At 43.0% G+C, this 26,394-nt stretch overlaps 1 protein-coding gene across 1 annotated transcript in view; it reads left to right on the top strand.

The window, feature by feature from the left end:
• The first annotated feature begins 3,909 nt into the window (after positions 1-3,909).
• The window catches only part of LOC142142856 (uncharacterized), a 62,513-nt gene continuing 40,028 nt past the window's right edge, over positions 3,910-26,394 (top strand). The window contains exons 1-6 of the mRNA XM_075200654.1: positions 3,910-4,073; positions 4,394-4,488; positions 9,311-9,389; positions 11,157-11,271; positions 24,638-24,822; positions 26,078-26,232. Coding sequence (XP_075056755.1) covers positions 4,400-4,488; positions 9,311-9,389; positions 11,157-11,271; positions 24,638-24,822; positions 26,078-26,232 — 623 coding nt within the window. The 5' untranslated portion in view covers positions 3,910-4,073; positions 4,394-4,399. The remainder of the gene's footprint in view (positions 4,074-4,393; positions 4,489-9,310; positions 9,390-11,156; positions 11,272-24,637; positions 24,823-26,077; positions 26,233-26,394) is intronic.

Here is a 26,394-nt window from a genome sequence, read left to right on the forward strand (position 1 = left end):
TAAGGCCATGGTCGGGAATGAAACTCATGACCCCAGTGCTGTGAGGCAGAAGTGCTAACCACTAAGCCACCATGCTGCCCATTTATTGCAGTGTTTCTGCATTCCATACAGAATATATGCTTTGTCTAAATTAAGTATAATAATGCAATGCTGCAGGCTTCAATATCTCTGCCCAATTGGCTTCATTTAGCGTTATGAGCAAATCTAGGGTGAGAATTTACACCAGCTATAGGGAGGGAGCTGCAATAAGTGCTATAAGCAAGGGGCGACAATGAGAGAGGTGGTAACAATAACACAATTTCTCTCTCTCTGGGGTCTATTTATTGTGCAAATTTTTGCTTAAAATCCCCTGAAAACAGCCATTTTTTGGGGGATAACTGCATTTTCAAGTATGTGTTTTGTTTTGGTTTTTTTGAATAAACAAACATTTTATTACATTTTACAGGTAAATAACAGTGGGAAACTGACATTGTACATAAAACAAAACAGTGTACAGCTTCCAAGCGAAATAGGCAACATAATCCAAACAGTATATAATGTCATGGGGGAATGCAAAAAAGAGGAGAGTGAAAGGAGAGGGAGGGAGGGGTCACTAGCTAAAAAAGAAGGAAGAATTGAATATGGAAGGTGTAGATCCATGACATGAGAAAGAGAGTGAGAGCTATAAGGCCTTAGAAAGCCAAAGGAGGAGAGGCTCATTGATAGTCAGTCCAAGGACTCCAGACCTTATTAAATGGGATGGGGGTGTGGTGGAGAAAAATTGTAATGTATTCCATATGATATACTTGCCATATGCGGTTGATGATGGATGGGAGCAGTGGTGGGTTATTGATTTATAACTAGGTGATTGCAGCAGATATCTCCGAAATCTCCAATATCTGCTGCAGTCCCACTGTTATCGTACACAATAGCACCATGAGGACGGCTATATTTCGTTATTTAACAATTTCTGAAAATCAAAGATTTTCCGATCTTGTGCCTGATGGCGAACGCCATCTGAAGATGGTGTTAGCCATTGAATCTTATGGGGGGAGCAGCATGGTGGCTAAGTGGTTAGCAATTCTGCCTTACAGCACTGGGGTCATGAGTTCAATTCCCGGCCATGGCCTTATCTGTGTGGAGTTTGTATGTCCTCCCCGTGTTTGCGTGGGTTTCCTCCGGGTGCTCCGGTTTCCTCCCACACTCGAAAAACATACTAGTAGGTTAATTGGCTGCTATCAAAATTGACCCTAGTCTTTCTCTCTCTGTGTGTCTGTATGTTAGGGAATTTAGACTGTAAGCTCCAATGGGGCAGAGATTGATGTGAGTTCTCTGTACAGCGCTGTGGAATCAGTGGTGCTATATAAATAAATGGTGATGATTGCGGTAGAGGGATCTTCAGATCCCCCACCTGCTCTCCCCTCCATCACGATCTCAAAGGTTGCGATAGAGACCATATAGGACAGGGGTGTCCAACCTTTTAGCTTCCCTGGGCCACATTGGAAGACGACGAGTACACTAACAATAACGATAGCTGATCATCCAAAAAACCATAGAAAACATAGTTAACACACATATATATATATATATATATATATATATATATATCACTTTTTTTTCAAATCCCCCTATACTTACCTTTCAATCGCCCTGTTCAAAAAATCCTCTCTAGTTATTATACTATAATCACTTTTTGTATTGTTTCGATGCAATATCAATAAAGTGCATTTAAGCCAGGCATTGTATATCAGGGTGCCCTGACCAGGCCTGCGGTACCTGACATATACATCACTGTGACCCCAAATTGTGACCTGTTTTGCTAATTACACCACTATGTAAGGGATAACAACTTATAATGGGCCAAAGAGAATAATATATAATGCCCCATTAGTATTGCAAGTAGAAGTATGTAGCAGGGAGATAAGGTCTCCAGGACCAGGTGACTTTTATTCACTGGTCAGCGTCCCTTGAAATAATAAAAAAAATCCCCCTTAACTTACCTTTTAATCGGCTTGTTCATCACGCCCGACATTCACTACGAGCACCGCACGGAGGAGGAGACAAGGTAGGGAGCCGGAGTACCAGCTGATGTGACCGCGTGACCGCAAGGTAAGTATTTTCTTTGCTTTTTTTGCAGGCTTTTTTTTCCCATTAACAGCGCTGCCCCCTTGTCACAACCAAAACTCCTTCTGGGCCACATTTACAGGCGTGCTGGGCCGCATGCGGCCCACGGGCCGCAGGTTGGACAACCCTGATATAGGAGATATGTAAACTGGGTGTTTGCTGGGACAGCTGGTTATTGTGAAAATGCAAATTGTGTTGTTCCTGCAAAGCACTTTTACTAAATGCACACAATCTTTCATTCCTTATCATTGGGATAAGGAATGAAAATGATTGTCAAAAATGCAGTAGTTCAGTGGTTCCCAAAGTGTGCGCCACGGCTCCCAGGGGTGCCGCGGCCAGGGGAAAAAACAAAACAAATTCCTTACCAATCCAGCGGTGGCTGGGACCCAACATCCTCCTTCCTCCTCACTGAATGTTGGACATAACGTCCTCACGTCCAACTTATTCAGAGAACAGCGGCAGGAGGGAGGAGAATGCTGGGTCCCGGGTGCCGCCGGATATGGTAAGAAGACAGAAGAGAAGATAGAAGAAATAGAAGAAAGAAGGCCAAGTATGACAAGTAAAAATATGGAGGGGAAATGGTGATAGGAAACAGCAATGCTGAAGCAAATAAATGAAGAAGGGCGCAATGTGAAGATTTTTGTACATGTAGTTGTTTTATTTTGTTTGATCTTATTCCTTTTAATATTAGCTGTAAATTATTCTTTGACAGAAATAAAATAGAAAAAAATATATAAAAATATTCTTTTCCCTTGGATTTATGTAATATTTTTGAAAACAAAGTATTTCTGTCCTGACCTAAATAATTATTACATTATTTTGACCCAACTAATTATAAAACGGGACTGCTCGGTAATTATTTTGGAGGGGTGCCTTGAAAAAATTATGGAGACTTAAATTTGCTCAGAATTCAATTTTCCCCCAAATTAGCGCGGCATTAAAGTTAGCAAAAAGCCGCCGTTGAAACCACCGTAATAACTGTAATTAAGCGCATTACCGTAATGCGCAGGCCGCGTTACTTTTACCCTTAATGCGGCCAATTGAATTCCCGCCTAAGGGTACCGCAAAGTAAAAAAGTTTGGACCCGCTGCCCTAGTTTATAAATATGCCCTTATTTTAGACAATTGGGGGCCCCATATGTATACACTCATCATGTTATACGATTTATATACACATCTACAAATACAAAACACAAGATCTCAAAAATACACACTATAGATATTTGTGTTACATTACACATAGGGATCAGGCAAATGGAGTATGCAACAATATGGATGGAAATATCTGACACAATAAAGTTTGATGGAACAAATAGTGTTCCAATAAAAGAACGGTCTCTCCAAAAGGAGATATGCCTAGCATGACATTAATGGAATTGCCAATACTTTAATAACATTTCCACAAAAACTGCTGCTGGGCAGAGTTATCTAATGAAGTAATTTAAAGTGAAGTCTAGGCTGATATTGTGGCACTTCCACAGCTGGTAATTGTTTTGAGGGTAATAATAGTCTGATTCAGTTTGTGCTGCCCTTCCCCAGCAGGGAAACAGCGCAATATCCTACAAGATGATATAAAAGGATTTAATTTTAGAAGTCATTTATAAGGAGTTAGCATTTGACCGTATTTAAATACAAACATTAAGAATTATACAAAGCAAAAAAATAAAAGCATGTACTTGTGTCCCTTTCTTAAATATCTTTTTCTAGGTTTTTACCCAAAACTGTTACTTACTTGACAATAGTTTGGTTACTTTAATTGCAACTGTTTTTTGTTTTTTTTATACGTGTACTGTTAGATCATGTGCACTGACTGCCTCATAGCAGCAATGCTCTACCCCACACAGGAAGCGGCTGCAGCCCAGGGCAACCATTACAGCGTCCTAGCATCAAGCCGGAAGCCGCCCATTCACTTCTAGGGGAGAAGAAGCGCAGGTGCAGGTGTCTGATTGTAATATAAGGCTTCCTCCACAGGTACTTATACAGCGCTAACTGCAGCTACTATGGTAGACAATATCCAGGTGCATTCTCGCGTCTCCTCTACACCGAGAAACAGCATCTCCTAGAGACAATTTTCTGCTTCGTATGTGCCTGTGACTTATGTTGTAGGACCTGAACTAACCAGCAGGGGGCACTTTTACCACGCACAACAAGAAATTAAAATCTGCTAAACCACTGCTGTTATCTTTTTTTTTTTTTACTCTTCCCAAAGTCTTTTCTGTATTATGTTATCAAACAAAGTGTTGTACTATTTTTTTGTACTGTAACTAATAACATTGTTTATTTTATTTTAGTTTGGTATGGATTCTACCTATTTTAAAGTGGAGGCAGAATATATCAAGAACCTGCAACAACAAATCTACTTCCTTGAACTGGAGGCCAATTTCCTATATCCTTTGGATCTGAAAATGCGCCTCCTGCTAAAAATGTGTTTAATTTGTAAATATTAATTAGACAATTTAATGTTATATTCATTTTATTTGGCAGAATGACTCAGTTCAAGCTAGATATATATATATATATATATATATATATATATATATATATATATATAAATAATAATTATAAAATAAATAAACACACACACACATATACATACAACTAAATCGGGACAGTTGAGAGCTATCTCACAACACTATAGGGACATGCTTTAAACCAAAGATGTGCTCTAGCACCTCCAGCCCCCTTCCTGAAAACACCCTTGCACTGCCGCAAGCATGTGGCTGTGAGTGGGGCACACCACTCAACATTCTCAGCTTTTGGGATGGCAGAACAATCCCCCAGAATTTGGACAGTTGAGAGGCATTTTAACCTTGTTTTCTAAACCTTTTAGCCATATGTAATATATTTTTCCCAGACAGGGCTAAACAAATAATGGGAGCCAGGTAAAACATAGCACCCTAAATTGCTTTGCTGGCTCCCCATTTTGTAAACTTATGGCAAGTATGATCCGGGAGCCTGCGGGGAAGGTGGGTGTGCAGAGGGCCGGGCTCCGGAAATCGTGTCATTTTGGCCCCGTCCCCCGTGACGTAATGACGCAAAACGCGGCATTTTACAGTGGGGGTGGGGCCAAATGCCGCGATTCCTGGTGAATCGCGGAATTCTGCCCACTTCACTAGGAAGTGGGCAGATCCGGGAGATTGCCACACTCTCCCGGGAGTCTGTGAGACTCATGCGAAATGCGGGAGTCTCCCGGACATTCCGGGAGAGTTGGCAAGTATGTGATAAATGTAGAGTTTGATAGATGTACCCTCACCAGTTTCCTTTTGAAACACCACTAAACCCCAAAATGTAAAATTTCAGATATAAATCATGAAGGTAAAATACAATGTTTAGTATTACCCTGAGTATTACCTTCCCACTCAACTGCAGAGAGCTGGAGCCCCTCTCACATCTTTAGGATAGAGTTTATACATGCTCCAACAGAGTTTGGTGGATGTTCCTGACATACTATTGTGGAAATAAATAAACAAAAAGTTTCCTCCCCTCTTTGTGATAAAACAAAGACAATATTATTATTATTTTTTTTAAAGATTTTATTTTTGCAAGGGTCAACCAAAAGTAACATTCTATACAGAACTGTGTTAAAAAAAAAAAAATCTGAAAAATACATATGCATTAAAACATACAGCGTCTTGTTAGAAAAGAGTATTAATAAGGATGTTGACCCAATTTTTTCAAGAAAGCAACTATTTTAGAAAGAGAAATAAGACTGAGAAGAGTAAAGGGGTGGGGGGGAGTGGCGGCGTGGCGGGCCGCCTAAGAGTAAGATGGAGGAAAGAGTGTGGTGGAATATGGGAGAAGAAAAAGAAAGAGAAGAGATGGGAGGGATGGAACAGGGAAGGGAAGAAAGGATCCAGATGGAGTGATGCTGTAGAATCACATGACAAAAGGGATTTGAAAGTATGAGGTCCACGGCGCCCAAACCTTAGTGAATGACTTAGAGGTATTACGGATTATGCATGTCATGTATTCCATCTGATAAACGTACCAAATCCTACTGATAATCGTCTGTAAAGTTGGAGCATTGGGCTGCTTCCAGTCCGTAGCAATCTGGCATAGGGCAGCAGAGATTATGTGGCGAAACATTTTCATTTGATGTTTAGTGGCCGATGGAATCCCGAGAGGAAGAAGGAAAAACCTGGGAGAAAACGGGATGTCAATCTGCAGTAGCTGTGAGGCGAAGTCCCGAAGTTCCGTCCAAAATGGGGCAAGTCTGGGACACTGCCACCAGATATGGAGGAAGGACCCCTCTGCGCCACAACCTCTCCAACATGTGCTAGATGACTCTGGGAAGATTTTTCGTAATTTGGTTGGAACCAAATACCAGCGATAATGAAGTTTATAAGCATTTTCTTTTAATTTAACACAAATTGAACTGGAGGCTGTGTTAGTTCTAATTTCCTCCCAGTCTTCATTGTCTAGCGTTTCCCCCAAGTCTCTCTCCCAACCCCTCTCATGAGAATCTCGGTTGTTCGAATCAGGGACTTTAAGTTCCCAGTATAGTAAGGAAATGAGACCTTTGGTAGAAGATCGCCGGAGCGAAAGCGCTTCGAAAAAGGTCATCGGTCTACGACCTAGAGTTAATTTGTTGGTAGAATGAAAATTTCTTACTTGTAGGTATTGGAAGAAATATGTGTTTGGAGTATTAAGTTTTGTTTTTAAATCATCAAATGAAGGAAATGAAGTGTCTTTGGTGATATCGTTGAGATAGCGTATGTCTTTTCGTTTCCAGTGTTCAAAGGATGGAGTTATACACCCTGGTGGAAATTTGGGGTTATCAAAAAGTGGGATGACCGGGCTGGGAGTGGGAGCAAGGTTAAATTTCACATTTGCTCGATCCCAGATAGATAACTAGTGGGCTACAATCGGGTGATGAGAAACGGATCGTGGACGACTGGTGCGAGGGAGCCACAGGAGAGAGGATGAGGAAGAGATACCCAAGCTTTCTGCTTCGATCGAGACCCAGACCCTGGAGGAACTAGGAGAATTCCATAACACACATTGGGCAAGTTGCGCTGCTAAATAATACTGCCTAAAATTGGGTACCCCTAAGCCATCACCCCGTGCCGACCTCTGCAGGACGAGAAGGCGGACTCTTGGGCGTTTTTTGCCCCATATAAATTGCGATGTGTAGTGCTGTAAAAATTTGAAAATGTATGGGGGAATGCGTATTGGCAAGGCTTGATAAAGATATAGTGACAATATTATTTTTACTTTAAAATGAAAATATTTGGCAATAGGCTTCATATTTCACATTACAATTATTCATATTTAGTAGTCCACTCTGTTGTTGCAGAAGTTCTTCTGTACCAGAGCACTTATATATCATCAGTGTAGCCAATCCAAACATGTAATATCATGTGCATCATAGTAGTGAAAAACAATTTCTCCAAATATATATATTCACAAAAGTTGGTGTTAATCCTAGAACTGCCCCCTAGTTTGAAGAAATAATCTGTCATTAAAAACAAAATAATTCTATTTTTTACCATCACTGATTTAAAGTGTTCATATTTGGGAAGTATGAAATGACTGTAAAGCCTGTGTCATGGCTGATATTGTAATCATCACTAGTGTTTTATTCATATTTGGTCTTAAACACTTTTTCCAACTGTTTTTAGAAGTTGTGATTGCTATAAAAGTAATAAACATAAAACCTTTTCACACATCCAGATTTATTAGCATGGTGAAGTTTAAACTGTTACAAATCAGATCCATAATGAATGGACTGCCGAACATATGTGTACCAGTGATGAGCAACCTGATATACTTCGAGGGATCATGTGCAACTCTCCAACCTTCAAAGGGCTGCACATTGCTCTTAATTTCAAGAATGAAACATGCCTTCAGACCGATACTTGCCACAAAATGTACCTACATGTAGTCAGACCCCCACAAGACACTCAAAACACCCCAACATGCCACTCAGAGCTGCTCACATGCCTCTCAAAATACACCACTTGCCAATTAGACATTCCTATATGCCCATCAGACCTCCCCACATGCCCTTCACATGTCTCTTATACTTCACCCAATTACTTTTAAATATTGCACTCCTCTTCCTCTGGTATATAGCGTAACCTCCACCTCCTCTGGTATACTGCAAGACCTCCCTGCATTGTGCAGACAAGGACATAGTCTGATACTGGATGGAAGTGGGTTCATAGGAAATTTGAGGAAAAATTACGACACAAAAAGGGTAGTGGATAAGTGCAATAGCCGGTAGAGGCTAATACAGTAGAGCAATTTAAACATGCTTGGGATAGACATAAGTATATCCTTATAAAGAATAAATGATCAAATAGGGTTTGAGGTTACCATAGATTAAAAAGTGGGCAGACTAGATGGGCCAAGTGTTTTTTTTATCTGCCAGCAAATTCTTTGTTTCTATGTAAGTTGCTGCTCCTGTTCAGTCTCATTCTCTGCAACAAAGCAGAAAGTGAATGACAATGGGAGCTGCCAGCTGAAGACTGCAGGTGGAGACTTGGCTGTTGCCTACCACTGATCTATACAGAGCCAATATGCCTTTTTTTAGTTTGTTTGTTTTTTTAATGGAGCACATCTTTTGATTCATTTGAGTGTGGGCTATATATTACTTTGCCTGTTCTCTGTTACAATGATTTTCATAATTCACAAACTGTAAAGAAAAAAAAGAAAAAAAATGATTCAATTTCAAAAATATTTTCATGAAAATGTTATTTCTATCTTGGGTAAATATCCCATGTTATAGAATCATATTGATCAAACCTCTCAGGTTATGGATATAAAATAAGTCTGCAATTGACATGTTTTAAGGGAAATTCTACATTCAGGGAATTTTATTGTCCATACAGATTTGTTTATATTTGTTGCATTTAGATATAACTAGATACATCAAAATTACTTGCACAAAGTGAACCACAACTTTATAGAACCTTTTTACTAATGCCTGGAGTCACTTCAGAATGTAATGACATGTAGCTTTTGCCCACACACACGTAGTTTACACTGTGAGGTCCATCATGTACGTAGTAGAGCAACATAGATGCTTATTGGCCACTATCATTATTGTAGCAAGCTTATACACATGAGCTATTCATATAGGTATATCAGCAAAATGGACAACTCTACTAACGATTTGATCCTTTTCAAGAAATAAGGTAGAATGAGCTAATTGTTCACAAATAAAATATTTCTTTATAAGTTTCTACTTAACTCTGGATCCCCACTCGTGTGCAAACGAAGAAGTCCACCGATCTTCTACCCCAGCTCACACTGGAAGCAGAGCACCTGTTCAGGAAGTTGTTGGTACGGAATTTATTCCTATTGGTGTAATGGTAAAGTACAGCACATCCCATGGGCCCAGGTCTGGGGATTTTCATTTTGGTATTTTATAGTTGAAAGCTCCATCTGCAAAAAGGGTTAAAATACCAATAGATATGTGGTTTTAAAGGTAATTCTTATGGAGAGTCCCAGCACCTTTATTATCAGAAACCCACCCCTGACTCAAGTATTAAATGGAGGAAATGTAAGCTTAGAAGGAAAATACCTTGTTTGTCCAGTTACCTTAAAAACTCCATGTAACTGGCGTTTATGTATACATGTGAAAGTGATAAATGGTTCTTCCTGTCTTGGATATCTCGGTTGACCGTAGCTTGCTGTGATAATGCATCTGAAGTGGTTGTTTCTGTACCCTATATGTTAAGAAATAAAAGAACATTTTTAAAAGTTGGAAAATCTCTGGTCTGATTTTCTGTTTTTTTAAAGTGGAATATTTCAACTAGGAAACTAGGTAAAAATGTCTGCTGTAGCATTATTTGCTGCTAAGAAGTTGTGTTTTAATTTACATAATTGATTAGAGATGGAGACTCCTGGAAATATGGTAGTGTGCAGTGAGCAGCTGCTGATTAATTATATGATTACATACAGCTGCTCTGATTTTCAAAGTAAGGCAGCACAGTACGCTTCTTATTATTTGCATGGCTCCACCATTTCACGCAGCATTTTCCAGTGAATCGTCTACATCATTCCCTACCCCTTTGGAGTGTACAGTCTAAATGCCTACTACACAAACACACTAGAAAATAACTAGATTTAGTTTTTGTCAGAAGCCAATTAACCTCCCAGTATGTTTTGGGACTGTGGGTGGAAACCAGAGCACCTGGAGGAAACTCATGGAAACAAGGAGAAAACCTTACTTTTTTCACAATTTTTTTTTTTATAATACATCAATTTTGTTCTAGCTTAGTTCCACAAACAAACAATAAATGTAAAAAGCTATTGGTTGTGTTACAAATGTCTGGGACCACAATTGTATGTAGTATATTATCCATTTGGTTTTATAAACTTGTTTTCAGGTATATGTTGCCAGAGTCGTGAATCAGTTTGTTTGTTTGCTAGAACTTTCTGTCTATTCTGTGTACAAAACCAAATGGTCATGATAACCCATATTTTGTAATATGTTCCACATTGGAAAACTCATTAAAGGCAAAAACACAGAGATTTGAGGATTGTCTTACAACCCACATATTATGACTGGTATACTTCATTATGCACTCCGACATGGCTGACTTGTCTTTGCAGTTCAGTAAATGCAGTTCAGCTGCTTGGTAAATGAGTCATGACGTGTGAAGCAAGTAGCAGACACAATACATTACATATATTTGTCAGCAGTGGTGGAAGTAGGGGTGTATATGGTGGTATGTCAGACTGGCACTTCTCCTACTGCTGTCATTGTAAAACTATCAAATTCCATTCACTTACATTCCCATTACATTTTTCATACCACTTCTAAATTTCCACTTCAACCACTCATTGTCAGTTAATAAAGCCACTTTTAAATGTTGTATTATATAATTTGTAGAAAATACAATTCAAATTATTATTTCAAAATGTTTGCAGAATAAAACACAGGGTTTATGCTGAGTTTGAGAATTTGAGTGAACTCATAGCTGTGTCTGGATCAACCTTTCTACCATTGGTAACAATTAAGCAGTATATTTTCCAGTAAGCCACAATAAGCAGAAAAGGTTTGCAAAGATAGTTACTGACCATTCTGATATTTCGTTTATTCAGGAGCTCCGTTCCGATTTTGAAGGTTTGACACTGGAAGTGAAACGGAAAGATGCTAATTTACTCATGTTGCAACGAGATCAAGAATATGTCAAAGGACAGATCAGAGAAGCTGAAGGTTTTATTTTCCATATTACATTGATTGCAATACACCTATCGCTCTAGGCTGATGTTCAAAAGTCTGTGGGAATTTGGTAGCTGTAGACTGCAGTCAGTTCTAAAACATTGACAAAATTGCATTTTATGTAATGTGTCCAGAAGTCACTGTGTATTTTACAATTGTAGGCAGTAGATGAATATTTTTTGTGTGTCCAGGTGTCCACAGAGATGAGTGGTGAGAGTGATTAGTGTGTTTGCTAAGTAAATGGCCCTGGGTCATCACCATTGCCCCCACCCCCCATTTCATTTCTGACACTTCTTGGAATACTTTAATATATGGCTGCTTGTAAACCTTTCACATTATAAGAGGATCTCACATTCAATTTCCCTCTAAACTTGGGTTTCACCTTTTTGTTTTTTTAAATATGAGATGCCTAAAGATTTCTGATCTCTCTAAATTTAATATATTATTTTTAAAAAGTACACATATATTTCAGTATTTTATTGTCCCCTGCTTCCTAGAGGCAATGCCACATGAAATATACCGCAAACGGCGATTGTAGTCATAGTGCAGTCTTTATTGATGCATGCTGTGATTTTTCAGTGTGTACTACAAGGATCTAAGAAAACTTTTTACCTGTAACACGGTAATGTCGCCACAAAAAAAGTTTTGTTTGTCCAATGAAAATAGTTATTACATAGTACAAACTATACAACATAATAGATATATTGTATATAGAGCTATATATAACCTTTTTGCCCATACCCAGTATGCAAAGGGAGAGTTTCACTCCCTCGCTCAAAACTAAAGGAAGCCAGTTTGTACTAGCTATCATGATTGCATGGGGAAATAATCATAAATTACAGCTAAAATTCTGTCCAAAGCTAAGAAAACAAAATAAATTTGCCAGTTAAAGTTGCGCACAACACTAACTGGCCCTCCAATCGTGTGATTTTCTGATGACATCCTTCATAAATAACATAATTAGTATGATATCCGATGATGTCAAATAGAACATTTCAAACATTATTACATCAGTGATCGCCGACATCACACAACATCCGTTATTACATTAAATAGCCCTAGCAGGTACTGGCTGTCTGCAGACGCACACTATATTCTTATCCCTGTCGGCTCAGAGACAGACAAGAGATCCTGCCTGGCTGCTCTGATTGTGTTTAAAAGTGGCCAGGGAGCATCCTCTGCCTGGGCTGCCGACGGGGACAAAAATATATTGTGCGGCTACAGACGGCCGCAAGGAGAAAAAGGAAGCGGAGCACTAAGTCTAGAATTGCCCCTGCAATAGAGCTGGGATACTGACAGACAGTTCTGCTATTTAAACCAAACACCTGAAAACCCAAAAAGGATGTGACCTGGCGCTGACCCCTAGTACATTAGGTCTCAAACTCAAAAGAGAGAAAGCTGTATATCTATATATAAACTAAAATATTCATGTATACATATAAATATATTGTAACCACCACATATGGACTTGGGAGAGGTTTCTGCTAGTATGCAAGTATGGAAGTGACTATGACAACCGAACATTGCAAGAGTAATAAATACAGAGGCTTAAATTCATACAATTACTCTTGATTTGGTGTAACAGAATCAATATTGCTAGTCAGATGACAAAAAATAATTACCCAGTGCTAGTAACACTCCTGCTTTGTGAGTATTTCTTTGTGCTGTTGCACTTACTAATTGTTGGTTACAAACTATTATAGCATTGTCAGTGGTCAGGCACATGTGCAAATCATCATTATCACTCAGACTGTGAGCAGATTGTGCTGCAGTTTAGTACTGCACAGCTATAGTTGTACAGCAGCTAAACTTCCAACACTTATTCTTTATTTGGTGTACCAGAATCTAGTTTATTAGTACAGGTTGTTAATTTTTATCCACTGCCTAGTGGCTAACACTACACATATATTGATCACTGTGAGAGTTATTCTGCCCTTGTTCTACAAACTTTTATGATTCGCCCCCCCCCCCCCTTCCCAGCATACAGTACTTCCTATATGCAAAGCAGTGTGTTGGTGGCATGTAAAGTCTGCTCTTACTTTAATCGATCCTCACAGCCCAACAAATGTTACATACACTTCAGATTAAGAACAAAATGCCATTATACAAGCTGAAAACTCGGGTCTCCCCAGATTGAACAGCACTGTTAGCATGCTTGTGCGGCTTCTTGACCAATAAAAAGCCACCATGGAGCATTCCAGACAGCTGTATGTTGTCTGCTTAACTCCATTCGTGGTGGACTTATGTGGGCTAGTCGCCCCTTTTGAGGAGATGCTCTGAGGGTAAGCTATTTGTTCTTGAACCCCTTGTCACGGTTCTCAAACAGAAGTACAGCTAGGAGTCATGAATTCGGTGAAAAACACTGTGTTTATTTGCAGAGAGGTGATAACAGGTAATAAGGAGCAGTGATAAATACCAGGTTCCAGCTGATGCAGCAAGTAGCATGAAATGTCCAGAAACAATCAGGTAAGGACAACAGGAAATGACATCAGGATTAGGACAACAATAACCAGCAATGTGAGCTGGGGGAAACAGGTTTAAATGGACCACACCCAGGTGCATAGAATGATTGGTGAACAGGAGGGTTAACCCCTAATGCACACAATAGCAGCACCTCTGGTGAGTGGAGGTACTGCCAATACAAAACAATAATAGGACAAAAAGGCAGGAGCTGCCATGCAAAGCAGCATGTAGCACATAAGCTGAGGGCAGATCGTGACAGTATCCCCTCCCTTAAGGGCGGATTCCAGACGCCCAATTATCAAAAATGTCTGAATTCATCGGAATCATAATCCAGAATTGGGGGCCCGGCAGAAAAGTCCTCGTCCAAGGGCGGAAAGGCAAAGGAGACCATGCCAGTTGCCAGTTCAAGAACTGCAGAACCTCCTCTTCTCTTACGTCCTCCTCTCTTACGGGACTTTCTCGGAATTGGGGCCTGAGCCAACTGAGTGGAGCACAAAGATATCTCTTGGCCAGGTGAGATGGGTGGACCTGCTGACAATACAGAGGCCCCGTAACAAGGCATAGCGGGAGGTGTTGGTGAAAACTTGTTGATCACTGCCTCGACAAATAGTTGTAAGTCAGAAAGAATGGGGTGATCAGACTCAACAAAAGGGTTTGCCCATTCCATAGCCTCTCCTCTAAAATGTGTTAACAAAAACAAAACTTGCCTCTTTGGGTCGCTGGCAAGGCTAGGTACTGAGGGGAAATAAGAAGCACAAAACCTCAGTAGAGCACTAAACTGAGAAAGGTGCCCATCAAAGGTAGATGACAGCTCACACTTGGCACCCTTGGCAACGGATGGTTCGGACTTGGCAGCAGGCTTGACAGGAGACCCGGACTGGGCGGCAGACTTGGGAGCAGGCCCGGACTGGGCGGCAGACTTGGGAGCAGGCCCGGACTGGGCGGCAGACTTGGGAGCAGGCCCGGACTGGGCGGCAGACTTGGGAGCAGGCCCGGACTGGGCGGCAGACTTGGGAGCAGGCCCGGACTGGGCGGCAGACTTGGGAGCACTTTGAGAAGCCTGAGGGCAGACAGCACTTTGAGAAGCCTGAGGGCAGACAGCACTTTGAGAAGCCTGAGGGCAGACAGCACTTTGAGAAGCCTGAGGGCAGACAGCACTTTGAGAAGCCTGAGGGCAGACAGCACTTTGAGAAGCCTGAGGGCAGACAGCACCAAGTGGTAACTCGGGCTGGACCGCATGGACTGGCAACTCGGGCTGGACCGCATGGACTGGCAACTCGGGCTGGACCGCATGGACTGGCAACTCGGGCTGGACCGCATGGACTGGCAACTCGGGCTGGACCGCATGGACTGGCAACTCGGGCTGGACCGCATGGACTGGCAACTCGGGCTGGACCGCATGGACTGGCAACTCGGGCTGGAGGGACAGAACCCCCTCTGGAGCAGACTGTAAGAGCAGCGCCCCCTCTGGAGCAGACTGGAAGGGCAGCGCCCCCTCTGGAGCAGACTGGAAGGGCAGCGCCCCCTCTGGAGCAGACTGGAAGGGCAGCGCCCCCTCTGGAGCAGACTGGAAGGGCAGCGCCCCCTCTGGAGCAGACTGGAAGGGCAGCGCCCCCTCTGGAGCAGACTGGAAGGGCAGCGCCCCCTCTGGAGCAGACTGGAAGGGCAGCGCCCCCTCTGGAGCAGACTGGAGCTCAGGAACAGAGACAGTGGCAGGAGACTCGGAACCGGACACAGTGGCAGGAGACTCGGAACCGGACACAGTGGCAGGAGACTCGGAACCGGACACAGTGGCAGGAGACTCGGAACCGGACACAGTGGCAGGAGACTCGGAACCGGACACAGTGGCAGGAGACTCGGAACCGGACACAGTGGCAGGAGACTCGGAACCGGACACAGTGGCAGGAGACTCGGAACCGGACACAGTGGCAGGAGACTCGGAACCGGACACAGTGGCAGCAGGCTCCAAGCTGGAGGCAGATGATGTGACCTCGGCACAGGAGACAGAGGCTGGCACCTCGGCACAGGAGACAGAGGCTGGCACCTCGGCACAGGAGACAGAGGCTGGCACCTCGGCACAGGAGACAGAGGCTGGCACCTCGGCACAGGAGACAGAGGCTGGCACCTCGGCACAGGAGACAGAGGCTGGCACCTCGGCACAGGAGACAGAGGCTGGCACCTCGGCACAGGAGACAGAGGCTGGCACCTCGGCACAGGAGACAGAGGGAATGGGTGCCTCAGGACAGGCGGCTGGAGCTGGCAGATTGGGTCTCTTCACAGAGAACAGGAATGCTGGAGCATAAACAGATTTGGAGTGCCGAGAGGAAACAACAGGAGATGGTTCAGTAAGCTGACGTGGTCTACGGACAGGACAGTCCTGCAAGAAATGTGCATTGCTGGCACAGTAGAGACACAGTTTGTTGGTTACTCTGCGCTGTCGCTCCACTTCGGTCAGATGGGGGCGTGGCCCACTTGTGAACCGGGCATTAGTTAAACTGCAGTTGTTGGTTAAATGCAAATTTGACATGGTATTATTGCAAGGTGTTGGCGGCACGGATTCAGCAGCAGACAGAGTTGGCTGGGTCAAATCAACAGCATTAGATTTCAGTGAAACCGTCTCTGATAGTCTCCTGAGTAGGTCCAAAAGCAAAGCGGAAAATCCGGCCAGCTGGGAGCGCAACAATATAATGTCCATTTGTAAGGTTTGTAGCAGGGGTAATTCCATGATAGGTAAAACAGACATGTTGCAAAAGACAAATGAAAACTTGATTGCAGCAAAAAGGTCCCAGAAAAAAACAAAACTTTCACCTGACTCCAAAGCTGTTTTTTGGGCTGGTTATACTGTCACGGTTCTCAAACAGAAGTACAGCTAGGAGTCATGAATTCGGTGAAAAACACTGTGTTTATTTGCAGAGAGGTGATAACAGGTAATAAGGAGCAGTGATAAATACCAGGTTCCAGCTGATGCAGCAAGTAGCATGAAATGTCCAGAAACAATCAGGTAAGGACAACAGGAAATGACATCAGGATTAGGACAACAATAACCAGCAATGTGAGCTGGGGGAAACAGGTTTAAATGGACCACACCCAGGTGCATAGAATGATTGGTGAACAGGAGGGTTAACCCCTAATGCACACAATAGCAGCACCTCTGGTGAGTGGAGGTACTGCCAATACAAAACAATAATAGGACAAAAAGGCAGGAGCTGCCATGCAAAGCAGCATGTAGCACATAAGCTGAGGGCAGATCGTGACACCCCTTTTGTTTTTGCTTGTCTGGGGGTGTTCTCATTATTTCTCCTCTCTTTGCCCCTTTCTTTATTTGACTCTCACTCTTCACTCTCACTCATGCCTTTTCACTCTTTCTCTCTCTCCTTTTCACTCTTTCACTCTTCTTCCTTCCCACATCAGCAGTCAGGGTAATGACACTTTATTATAGTTGTATTCCAAGTTTCCTTGAGTGAAACATAATACTTCATGACATGCAACCAATAACTGGAGAAGTTTCCGCACACCTTGCACTCCCTTGGTCTTCGCTGCACAGTGCACTGTGCACTCTTGGTTCACCTCTTACCATACTGAATGCTCCTTTAGTGTCTCTACTTCTGCCACATGCTCCATTCCACTCACACTATCTGTCAGAGTCCCACAAAGTTCTGTGCATGGCCCACTGATGTTCTCTTTGTATACCTTTTCTCTTCCTCTTCCAAGTGCTATTTAAATCTCAACATGTCCAAAACTAAGTTCATCATCTCTCATCCTCAGTGTCATTACCCTCTCCCCTCCCCCCTAATCACCATTGACGGCATCAAATTCTCCAGTCCCCCATGTCTGCTGTCTTGGTTTCATCCTTGACTCTGCCCTCGGCTTCACTGCACACAGCCAGTCCCTTGCATGGGACGGAATGGGGAGGTGACTGTGCGTATGCATGTTATCAATGTGCAATAAGGCTGCCAAGCTCCAGCGCATGCATCAACATCCAATTCAAGCTTTGGTCATATCAGAGGAATGTTTTTTTTTTTTTGTGTCACCAGCTACAGGTCAAGTGTAATGACGGTTATGTATGCATGCAAGAACACATGTGTTTGCAATTAGTAGCAACTATAAAGATGCATTTTATGTACAGTAGACATTATAAACTTCTTAATGTATTTTATGGAGAAAATTTTTTTTTCACCGTTTTGTCATTAATGACTATATTATTAACAGGTGACATTAATAGTTTTTTTTGTTTTTTTTTTATGAGCATTCCTTTGGGACTTTTTCTCTTTCCTGCCATTGGGGGACACTGCGAGACATTGGGGTGTAGTAGTGGGCTCAGGAGTTTTGTCACTTTAAATGTAAAGTCTTTGGACTCCTCCCCTGCTATGCCCCTCCTCTCCAAAGAGATCCTCAGTTTTTTTGAAGTGACTTGGAGTTAGGTCACTGAGGTATAGGCTCCTGCCTATACCCGTTTAGTTATAGGTTTTCATGTTTTTATTTTCTTCCTTATACAGGTGCAGCGCAGGGTTCAGTACAAGACCCAGAAAAACAGTGAGTAAGACCTAGCTCTGCTCTCTGGGGACCCCAGCGCAGGTATCAGAAGCCTAGTGCTCTGTTACCTTGTACCTACTGCCGGCATTTCCATAGATAGGAGGGGGCTGTGTAATTTAATAGAAACAAGGCTGTGCAATTATCTTTGGTGCAGACAATTTAGCGGGATATCCGCGACAGTTAAGATGCCTCCATAGCGGACAGAAGGAGCGATGCTGTAACAGCCTCTCCTCCCCCGCTCCATCCATGCTGGCAGTTTTCCCCGCTCGCCTCTAGACAACGAGCTTTCATTTAAGGGGGATACAGCAGCGCTCACACTCGTAGCAGGTGAGTCGGACCGCTTCAAGAAATATGTGCTTCTGGGCATACTTAAGCGCATCCAGCGCTGCTGGGTGGTCATTTTGCCAGATCTTTATGGGACCCAGACAGCGGAGGCCAGCAGGGCAGCAGAAACAGAAGGAAGGGGAGGAGTTGATACTTGATATCCCCCTTCCTTCAAGGCTCTTTTCCCGCGCGCAGCTCTGTCGGTTGGTGAGGGGAAACTGAAGAGACAGCGTGTCAGCGGTTCTCTAGCCTCTGCTGTGACTTTTCCTCTGTGGACAGACTTTTTGGTACAGGCTTGTATTATATTAGTCAGTGTGGAGGTTTATATCTGTTTTTTGTGAATTATTTGAGGTAAAAATTTTCACAGACAGTACTTTGCAGGCTTTTACATTGGTGAGGAGTGCTTATAGTGTGAGAGACTTTCTAGTTTAGGAGTCTCCAGTACTTATTGTTCTCCCTGTTTGTCTGCCTTACTTTTAATAATAATTTTAAGAAGCAGGACAATGGCGGAGAAGGGGACAGCTAAAGGCAAGGGTCACTCTGTGCCTTCTGTAATGTATTATGCCTGTTCTAAATGTAACACAAAACTTTCTGTTGGACAGGTGATACAGCTCAGCCCAGGAGGGGTCTTCTGCAGTGGTAGAACCGCCCTGGATGCAATCCTTTTCTTCAGCTGTGGAGAAACTGACAGCCGTGATGCTGCGGGTAACAGAGGTACGTGACAACACTACCCCACTTACACTTGCAGGCAGCCAGTCTGGCGAGAATGCTTCCACATCATAGACAGGGAAGATAGGTTAGTTTCTATTTCCCAGAGGGGTAAGAGAGCCATTACTGATGCAGGTCTGGACATAGATCTGCTCTCTGATCTTTCCTCAGCAGAGGAAGGTGAGGTAGATTTAGACCCGGAAGGGGAGGCTCTCTATGATTCTGACTCAGTCTCCACGAGTGTGGATAGTCTTATTTTAGGAATCAGGCATACCTTAGGGTTGGCTGATCCGGAGCCCTCAGCACCAAAGGGTATCTCCTTATTTAAAAGACCTAAGGCACAGTTAGCAATATTCCCACATTCCCCAGAAATGTTGGAGATTATTTCTGAAACTTGGCAGAAGCCAAATAAGCAGTTTATGATGCCGGGAAAATTTAAGTCCCTTTATCCTCTGTCTCCTGAGGACACAGTAAAATGGGAGTCTTTGCCTAAGGTGGACACTCCGGTAGCCCGGTTAGCTTTATCTTCGGCTATTCTTGTTCAAGAACGAATAGCCCTTAAGGACTACACTGATAAGAAGTGTGATCTAGCTCTTCGCTCAGCGTACACCGCTGTGGGAAGTCTGTTTAGACCTAATATGGCTGTAGCCTGGGCTAACAAAGCGGTGCAATTATGGATGGAGACTTTGATTAAAGGTCTTAGAGATAACACTCCGCGTACAGAGCTCGTTAATCTAGCTGAGCATGTACTAGAAACTTCGGAGTATGTAGCAAACGCTGCCATGGACGCAGTATCAGTGAATGCTAAGGCCTCTGCTCTTATTGTAGCAGCTCGTCGTAACCTATGGTTACGGACTTGGTCAGTGGATGCAGACTCTAAAAGAGCTTTAGAGAATTTACCCTTTGATGGATTAACTCTATTCGGGGCGGAGCTCGAAAGGATTATTCAGGAGACTACGGGGGGAAAGAGCACTTCTCTACACACGGTCTCAAACAGGCCCCTTTAGGGTAGGTTTCGCTCCTTTCAGAATTTTTCCCGAGGGGGAGGTTCTTTTAGTAGAGGACAGTTCTCAGGGTTTAGGGCATCCGCTAATAGAAGCAGAGGAGGTAGAGGTGCAGCGAGGAGAGGTTCTGCTCGTCCAGCAGACAAGCCCTCAGCGTGACATAGTTCTTCGGGGGGAGCATCAGGTGGGGGCACGACTTCTTCAATTCAGGGATCAGTGGTGGATGTCCACGACGGATCTCTGGGTTCGAGGAATTGTGTCCTGGGGGTTATGTCATAGATCTAGCCCACTCCCCCGTCACAGATTCTACGTCACTCCTCTCCCCTCTTGTCCCCTCAGACGTGTTGCACTTCAGGAAGCTATTCAAAAGCTTCTTACTGCACAAGTAATAGTTCAGGTTCCTCCTCTAGAAAGCGGTCTAGGTTTTTATTCAAAACGCTTCCTGGTGCCAAAGCCAGATGCATTCTTCTGGCCCATCCTGAATCTTCGGTCACTAAACAAGCAGCTGAAGATTCAGAAATTTTGCATGGAATCCCTTCGCTCTGTGATAGCAGGGATAGAAAAAGGGGAGTTTTTGGCATCGTTAGATATCAAGGATGCCTACTTGCATGTACCGATTTGGAAGGGACACCAGAGTCTCCTTTGGTTCGCAGTAGGAGAGGCGCATTTTCAGTTCAGGGCTCTCCCCTTCGGCCTGGCTACCGCCCCCAGAGTCTTTACCAAGATCATGGCCAGTCTTTTGCGCCAGAAGGGTATAACAATTATCCCTTATCTAGACGAGCTCTTGTTGAAGGCACCGTCTGCGATTCTTCTATCCCAACAGATTCAGACTGTTATGCAGTTTCTTCAGAGTCACGGCTGGGTGTTGAATTTACCCAAGTCATCGCTAGTGCCAACTCAACAGATGCGCTTCTTGGGTCTGCTTTTCGATACTCAGTCTCTGAGAGTTTTTCTTCCAACAGAAAAAGTCTTAGCTCTGCAGAAAAGGACCAGAGCCATGCTATTGAAAAAGAGAGTCTCGGTACTCAGTTGCATGAAGCTTCTGGGGACGATGGTCTCGGTATTCGAGGCAGTTCCTTTTACGCAGTTTCACTCACGTCCACTACAGGCAGAGATCTTGTGAAAGTGGTCAGGGTCTCAGAAGAATTTAGACAAACAGATTGTTCGTCTGTCCACACCCACAAGGTTATCCCTTGTCTGGTGGACGTCTCGATCCAACTTGGAGAGAGGCCAATCCTTACCGAACTGGTCTTGGACTCTAGTCACAACAGACGCCAGTCTGTTGGGGTGGGGGGGAGTAACAGGAACCCTGAGGCTTCAGGGTCTCTGGTCCCCTCGGGAAGCCAGTCTTCCGATAAATATTCTAGAGCTCAGAGCAGTGTACAATAGTCTGATAGGAGCCCAGATATTTCTAAGAGGAAAACCTCTTCAAATTCAGTCAGACAATGCCACCACGGTGGCGTACATAAATCACCAGGGGGGCACTCGCAGCGCGGCTGCCATGCGAGAGACCAGTCGCATTTTAGCGTGAGCAGAACATCAGGACCCCAGGATTTCAGCCATTCACATCCCGGGGGTGAGGAATTGGGAAGCATACTTCCTCAGCAGACATACCCTTCATCCCGGGGAATGGGCTCTAAACAGTCAGGTATTTTCCCTACTGATGGAGCGTTGGGGCTGCCCGGACATAGACCCGATGGCGTCCAGTCTAAACCATCAGGTTCCGCGCTACGGCGCAAGAGCTCGAGATCCGAGGGCGGAAATAGTAGATGCCATGTCGGCCCCTTGGCCATATCGGATGGTGTACATTTTCCGCCCATTCCAATGATTGCGCGGGTCCTAAAGAAGGTGAAAAGGGAGAGGGTTTCCGCCAATTCTAATAGTTCCATTTTGGCCACGCAGAGCGTGGTTCTCAGATCTACTATTATTAGCAGGGGCTCCTACATTCAGGCTTCCCATGCAGGCAGATCTTCTGGTTCAGGGTCCATTCCTTTACCAAGGTTTAGATCAGCTGGCTTTGACGGCCTGGTTATTGAAACCCTAATACTTAAAGCTAAGGGTTTCTCTCAGGATGTTATAGCCACCATGAATAGGGCCAGAAAGCCTGCTTCATCTTCCATATATTACAGAGTGTGGAAGACATATATTGCGTGGTGTGAGTCTAGGGGATTTCATTCTTCTAGATTTAAAATTTCCCACGTTCTGGATTTTCTTCAGGAAGGTGTTCAGAAAGGTTTACGTCTGGGTTCCCTCAAGGGTCAGATTTCCGCCCTTTCTGTCTATTTTAAGAAAAACATTGATTATTCAGACATCAAGACATTCTTGCAGGGGGTTTTGCATATACAACCTCTTCTTTGTCATCCTGTCGAGCCATGGGACCTCAATCTGGTTCTTCGTGCTCTTTCTAAACCTTCGTTTGAACCTTTACAGTCTATTGACTTACGGTATCTTATGTGGAAGACGGTATTTTTGTTGACTATAGCTTCAGCTCATAGAGTGTCTGAGCTCGGGGCGCTTCACTGTGACCCTCCCTTTCTTATTTTTCATGCTGATAGGGCGGTCCTTCGTACCAAGCCATCTTTTGTTCCTAAGGTGGTTTCCAGGTTCCACCTAAATCAGGAAATTGTTGTCCCTGCGTTCCAACCAAAGAAAGACTCTTCAGAAGGGTCTATGCAGTACTTGGATGTAGTACGAGCTCTACAGAGTTATGTAGACCGTACATCTCAGGTCAGAAAAACCAGAGATCTTTTTATTTTATATGACGCCAATAAAAGAGATTGGCCTGCTTCAAAGCAGTCAATTGCTCGGTGGATCACGTCCACGATTCGTGAGGCTTACATTTCAGCTTCTCTAGCCGTTCTGCAGAACTTAGGGGCACATTCTACTAGGGCAGTGGGTGCCTCCTGGGCGGCTAGACACGGGGCGTCGGTGGAACAGTTGTGTAGAGCGGCGACTTGGTCTTCCGTCCACACATTTACTAAATTTTATAGATTTCAAGGCTTTGCATCGGCTGATGCAAGCTTTGGTCGCAGGATTATGCGTGCAGCTGGTCCAGAGCATTCCCACCCTTGAGGAAGCTTTGGTATATCCCCAATGTCTCGCAGTGTCCCCCAATGGCAGGAAAGAGAAAATAAGATTTTTACTCACCGTAAAATCCATTTCTCTGACTCCATTGGGGGACACTGCGCACCCTCCCTTGCTCTGTATATAGTTCTTTGTGTGAAATATGGTTCTTTATAATTTAAGACCTAAGACCTTAAGGTTATATTACCTCCTTTTATGTCACTCTTGGTTATTCAAAACTGAGGATCTCTCTGGAGAGGAGGGGCATAGCAGGGGAGGAGCCCAAAGACTTTACAGTTAAAGTGACAAGACTTCTGAGCCCACTACTACACCCCAATGTCTCGCAGTGTCCCCCAATCGAGTCAGAGAAATGGATTTTACAGTGAGCAAAAATCTTATTATTTTCCACATATGTATTGAATGTATTCTGCAGTGTATTGTATGTTAGAGCATAGCGGACCTAGACCTGTATTCAACAACAGACGTATCTTTACATTCTCTACTTGTTGAAAACGGACATTCGCATGCCCGAATTGTGTGTGTTTTCTTTAAAAAAAAAAAAAAAGGCACAATATGTTTGTTTTGCGTGTCTTAATGAACCAGGCCCCCTTTCTTTTGTATGATTTTTTTTTATACCGACTGTCCAGCGCTGATGAGTTTTAGGACGCATTATAAATACACAATGATGGCGTCCAGTTAGAACAAAAATGATAGGGAAATTGCATGCAGAACAGTTAATGCCAAAATCTGCTGGAGAAATGCGTGGAACGCCGCACCCAAATGCGGAATGAGGTGAATATTCTGCAGAGCAGTTTTGAAAATTTTGTACATCTCTCACTACCGAGTTCAACTGTGTCTTTATTTATATACACTTCACAATTTTAGTAGCATCATTCTCTATTGCAAAGTTACATGTGGATTTTGAGAAGTATGTGGAGTATGCATTTTACTTTAGGCGGCAAGATGAATATTATTGCTAATTTATAATCACTTGTCCTGGTTATCATAAAATGTTACCCACACCTGTAAAATACAGTAGTAGGGAAGATGGTATTGTGCCATCTGCTGCAGAACAGTGAATATACTTAGAGGAATAGATAAACAATATGTCCGTTTCAACTAAGAGATATTTTCAGATTAATTTCTATATCCAGTGACCTCTTTCCTTCCATCTCATTCTCCAGTACTAACATTGACTGAGACATTCATGGTAATTATGATTTATATAAGCAAGCATCATCTTATTAGCTGTGTTTTCTTTGTAGTTTCCCATTCCAAAGAAAAGCAGCAGGTGGTGGAGGAGATTGTTCATCTGAAGAAAATAAAGGGACTCACTGATAAACAAGTGTCTCAGAAAGAGATGGAGATACTTCACAGCAAGCAGGAGCTTGAACGGGAGATGGTCAATTTAACCAACAGTGACCAGAGAGTAAATACTCTCCAGATACAGGTATGTAGTATACCCAGTAGCCAGAGAAAACGCATTCATTATGGCTATACAGCTACAGATAATCCAAAAATAATACTGCTCACTGCATGTCAATTCTGTATCAAATATTTAGTCACCACTGACATTAAACCATATTTGCCAACTTTGGGAAGCTGGCAACCCTGGGGGAGGTGGGCATGTGGGGGCGAGGCTCAGCGGATCACGCCGTTTGGCCCTGCCCTCTAAACTTACATAGCATTACAAACAATACACTTGGCAGTAGAAATTCTGGTTTCTGATGTCAGACCCGTTTACATGTGTGTTACATGCATTAAAAACACATGTAAATGTATTTAAAATATGCCAAGTATGCAGCCTTAATTAAAATGCTATGCTATATTGTATTTGAGAGTATTTAAAAAATCTGCAGTTGGACTTGCAGTAGTTTCACATACTCCAGGCATATTGTTCCAGCTCTCCTGTCACACTCCGGAAAAGTCAGTTGGTTATTGCTCTTCTATGACCACTACAATTTTTACTTAGTCACCCTCTGAAGAATAGTTAAAGCAGCAACCCCTTAAAAAAAATGAGGTTGTTTTTTTTATTTTTTTAACCAATATCACAGAGGCTGTCTACACGAATAAGCTTGGTTATTACAGTTTTCCCTGATTTGTTTCTGCAGACTGCTATTAATGGTTTATAATTGTGTACAGTTTCCATGGTGTCATGTGACTACTATGTCAAGCACTTGATGTAGTGAGCAGAGTGTGTTACTGGCAGGCATACTTGTTTGCCCTCCATAGAGATTTTGAAAGGGAGATAATTATTTGTAGGAGGACAGTATCCGATGCATGCTTAAACTGTACTTAACTAGCTATTTAAAGAAAAAGAAAACATACATGTGGGATTGCTGCTTTAACTGAACTGTGTGTAATATCTAAGACTGAAATGCAACACAGTCATACAAACCAAAGTGTAACCAAAAACGCCTAAAACTCACATAGGTCCAACAACTGTATGTCACTTACTTTTACCATAAGGGCAGTTATGGAATAAAATCAAGAAGACATAAAAGCGTAAAAATAAATAAATAAGCAAGATATTGTCTATATTTCATGATCAATTACACATGATTTGGTTCGATAAAACTATGTCACTTAAAAGTTTAAAATATGTATATTGATGACAGATCTCCCAGTCCTTTGTGAGTGATGTGTACATTTTTCCCAGTGTAATCAGTATGCTGTCAAGTTTGTCAATTTGTTTTTATATACAGCTGAACAACAGATTGGAACAGCAGAAAGAGATGGAAAACCAGCTGTCACAGAAGAGAATTGAGTTGCTGAAGTTGAATTCAGCCAGGCACGAAATGGAGGAAAAGCTGATTAAACACACTGCAGCAACCCAGAACCAGCTCACCCTTGATTTACGGTATGGAGCTGTTACACTACCAACATTTTCTGTGAGCTATTTTGTGTGTTGTTGCAATAGCTAGAGTGCAGAGCATGATCCTTAGGGTGCAATCCGTTTCTCCAGATGTAGTAAAATTACAAGCCCCAGCAAATGCATGATGGGACTTGAGCCACAAACAGT

Source organism: Mixophyes fleayi, chromosome 3 (genome assembly GCF_038048845.1).
Source record: "Mixophyes fleayi isolate aMixFle1 chromosome 3, aMixFle1.hap1, whole genome shotgun sequence".
NCBI classification, from domain to species: Eukaryota; Metazoa; Chordata; class Amphibia; order Anura; family Limnodynastidae; genus Mixophyes; species Mixophyes fleayi.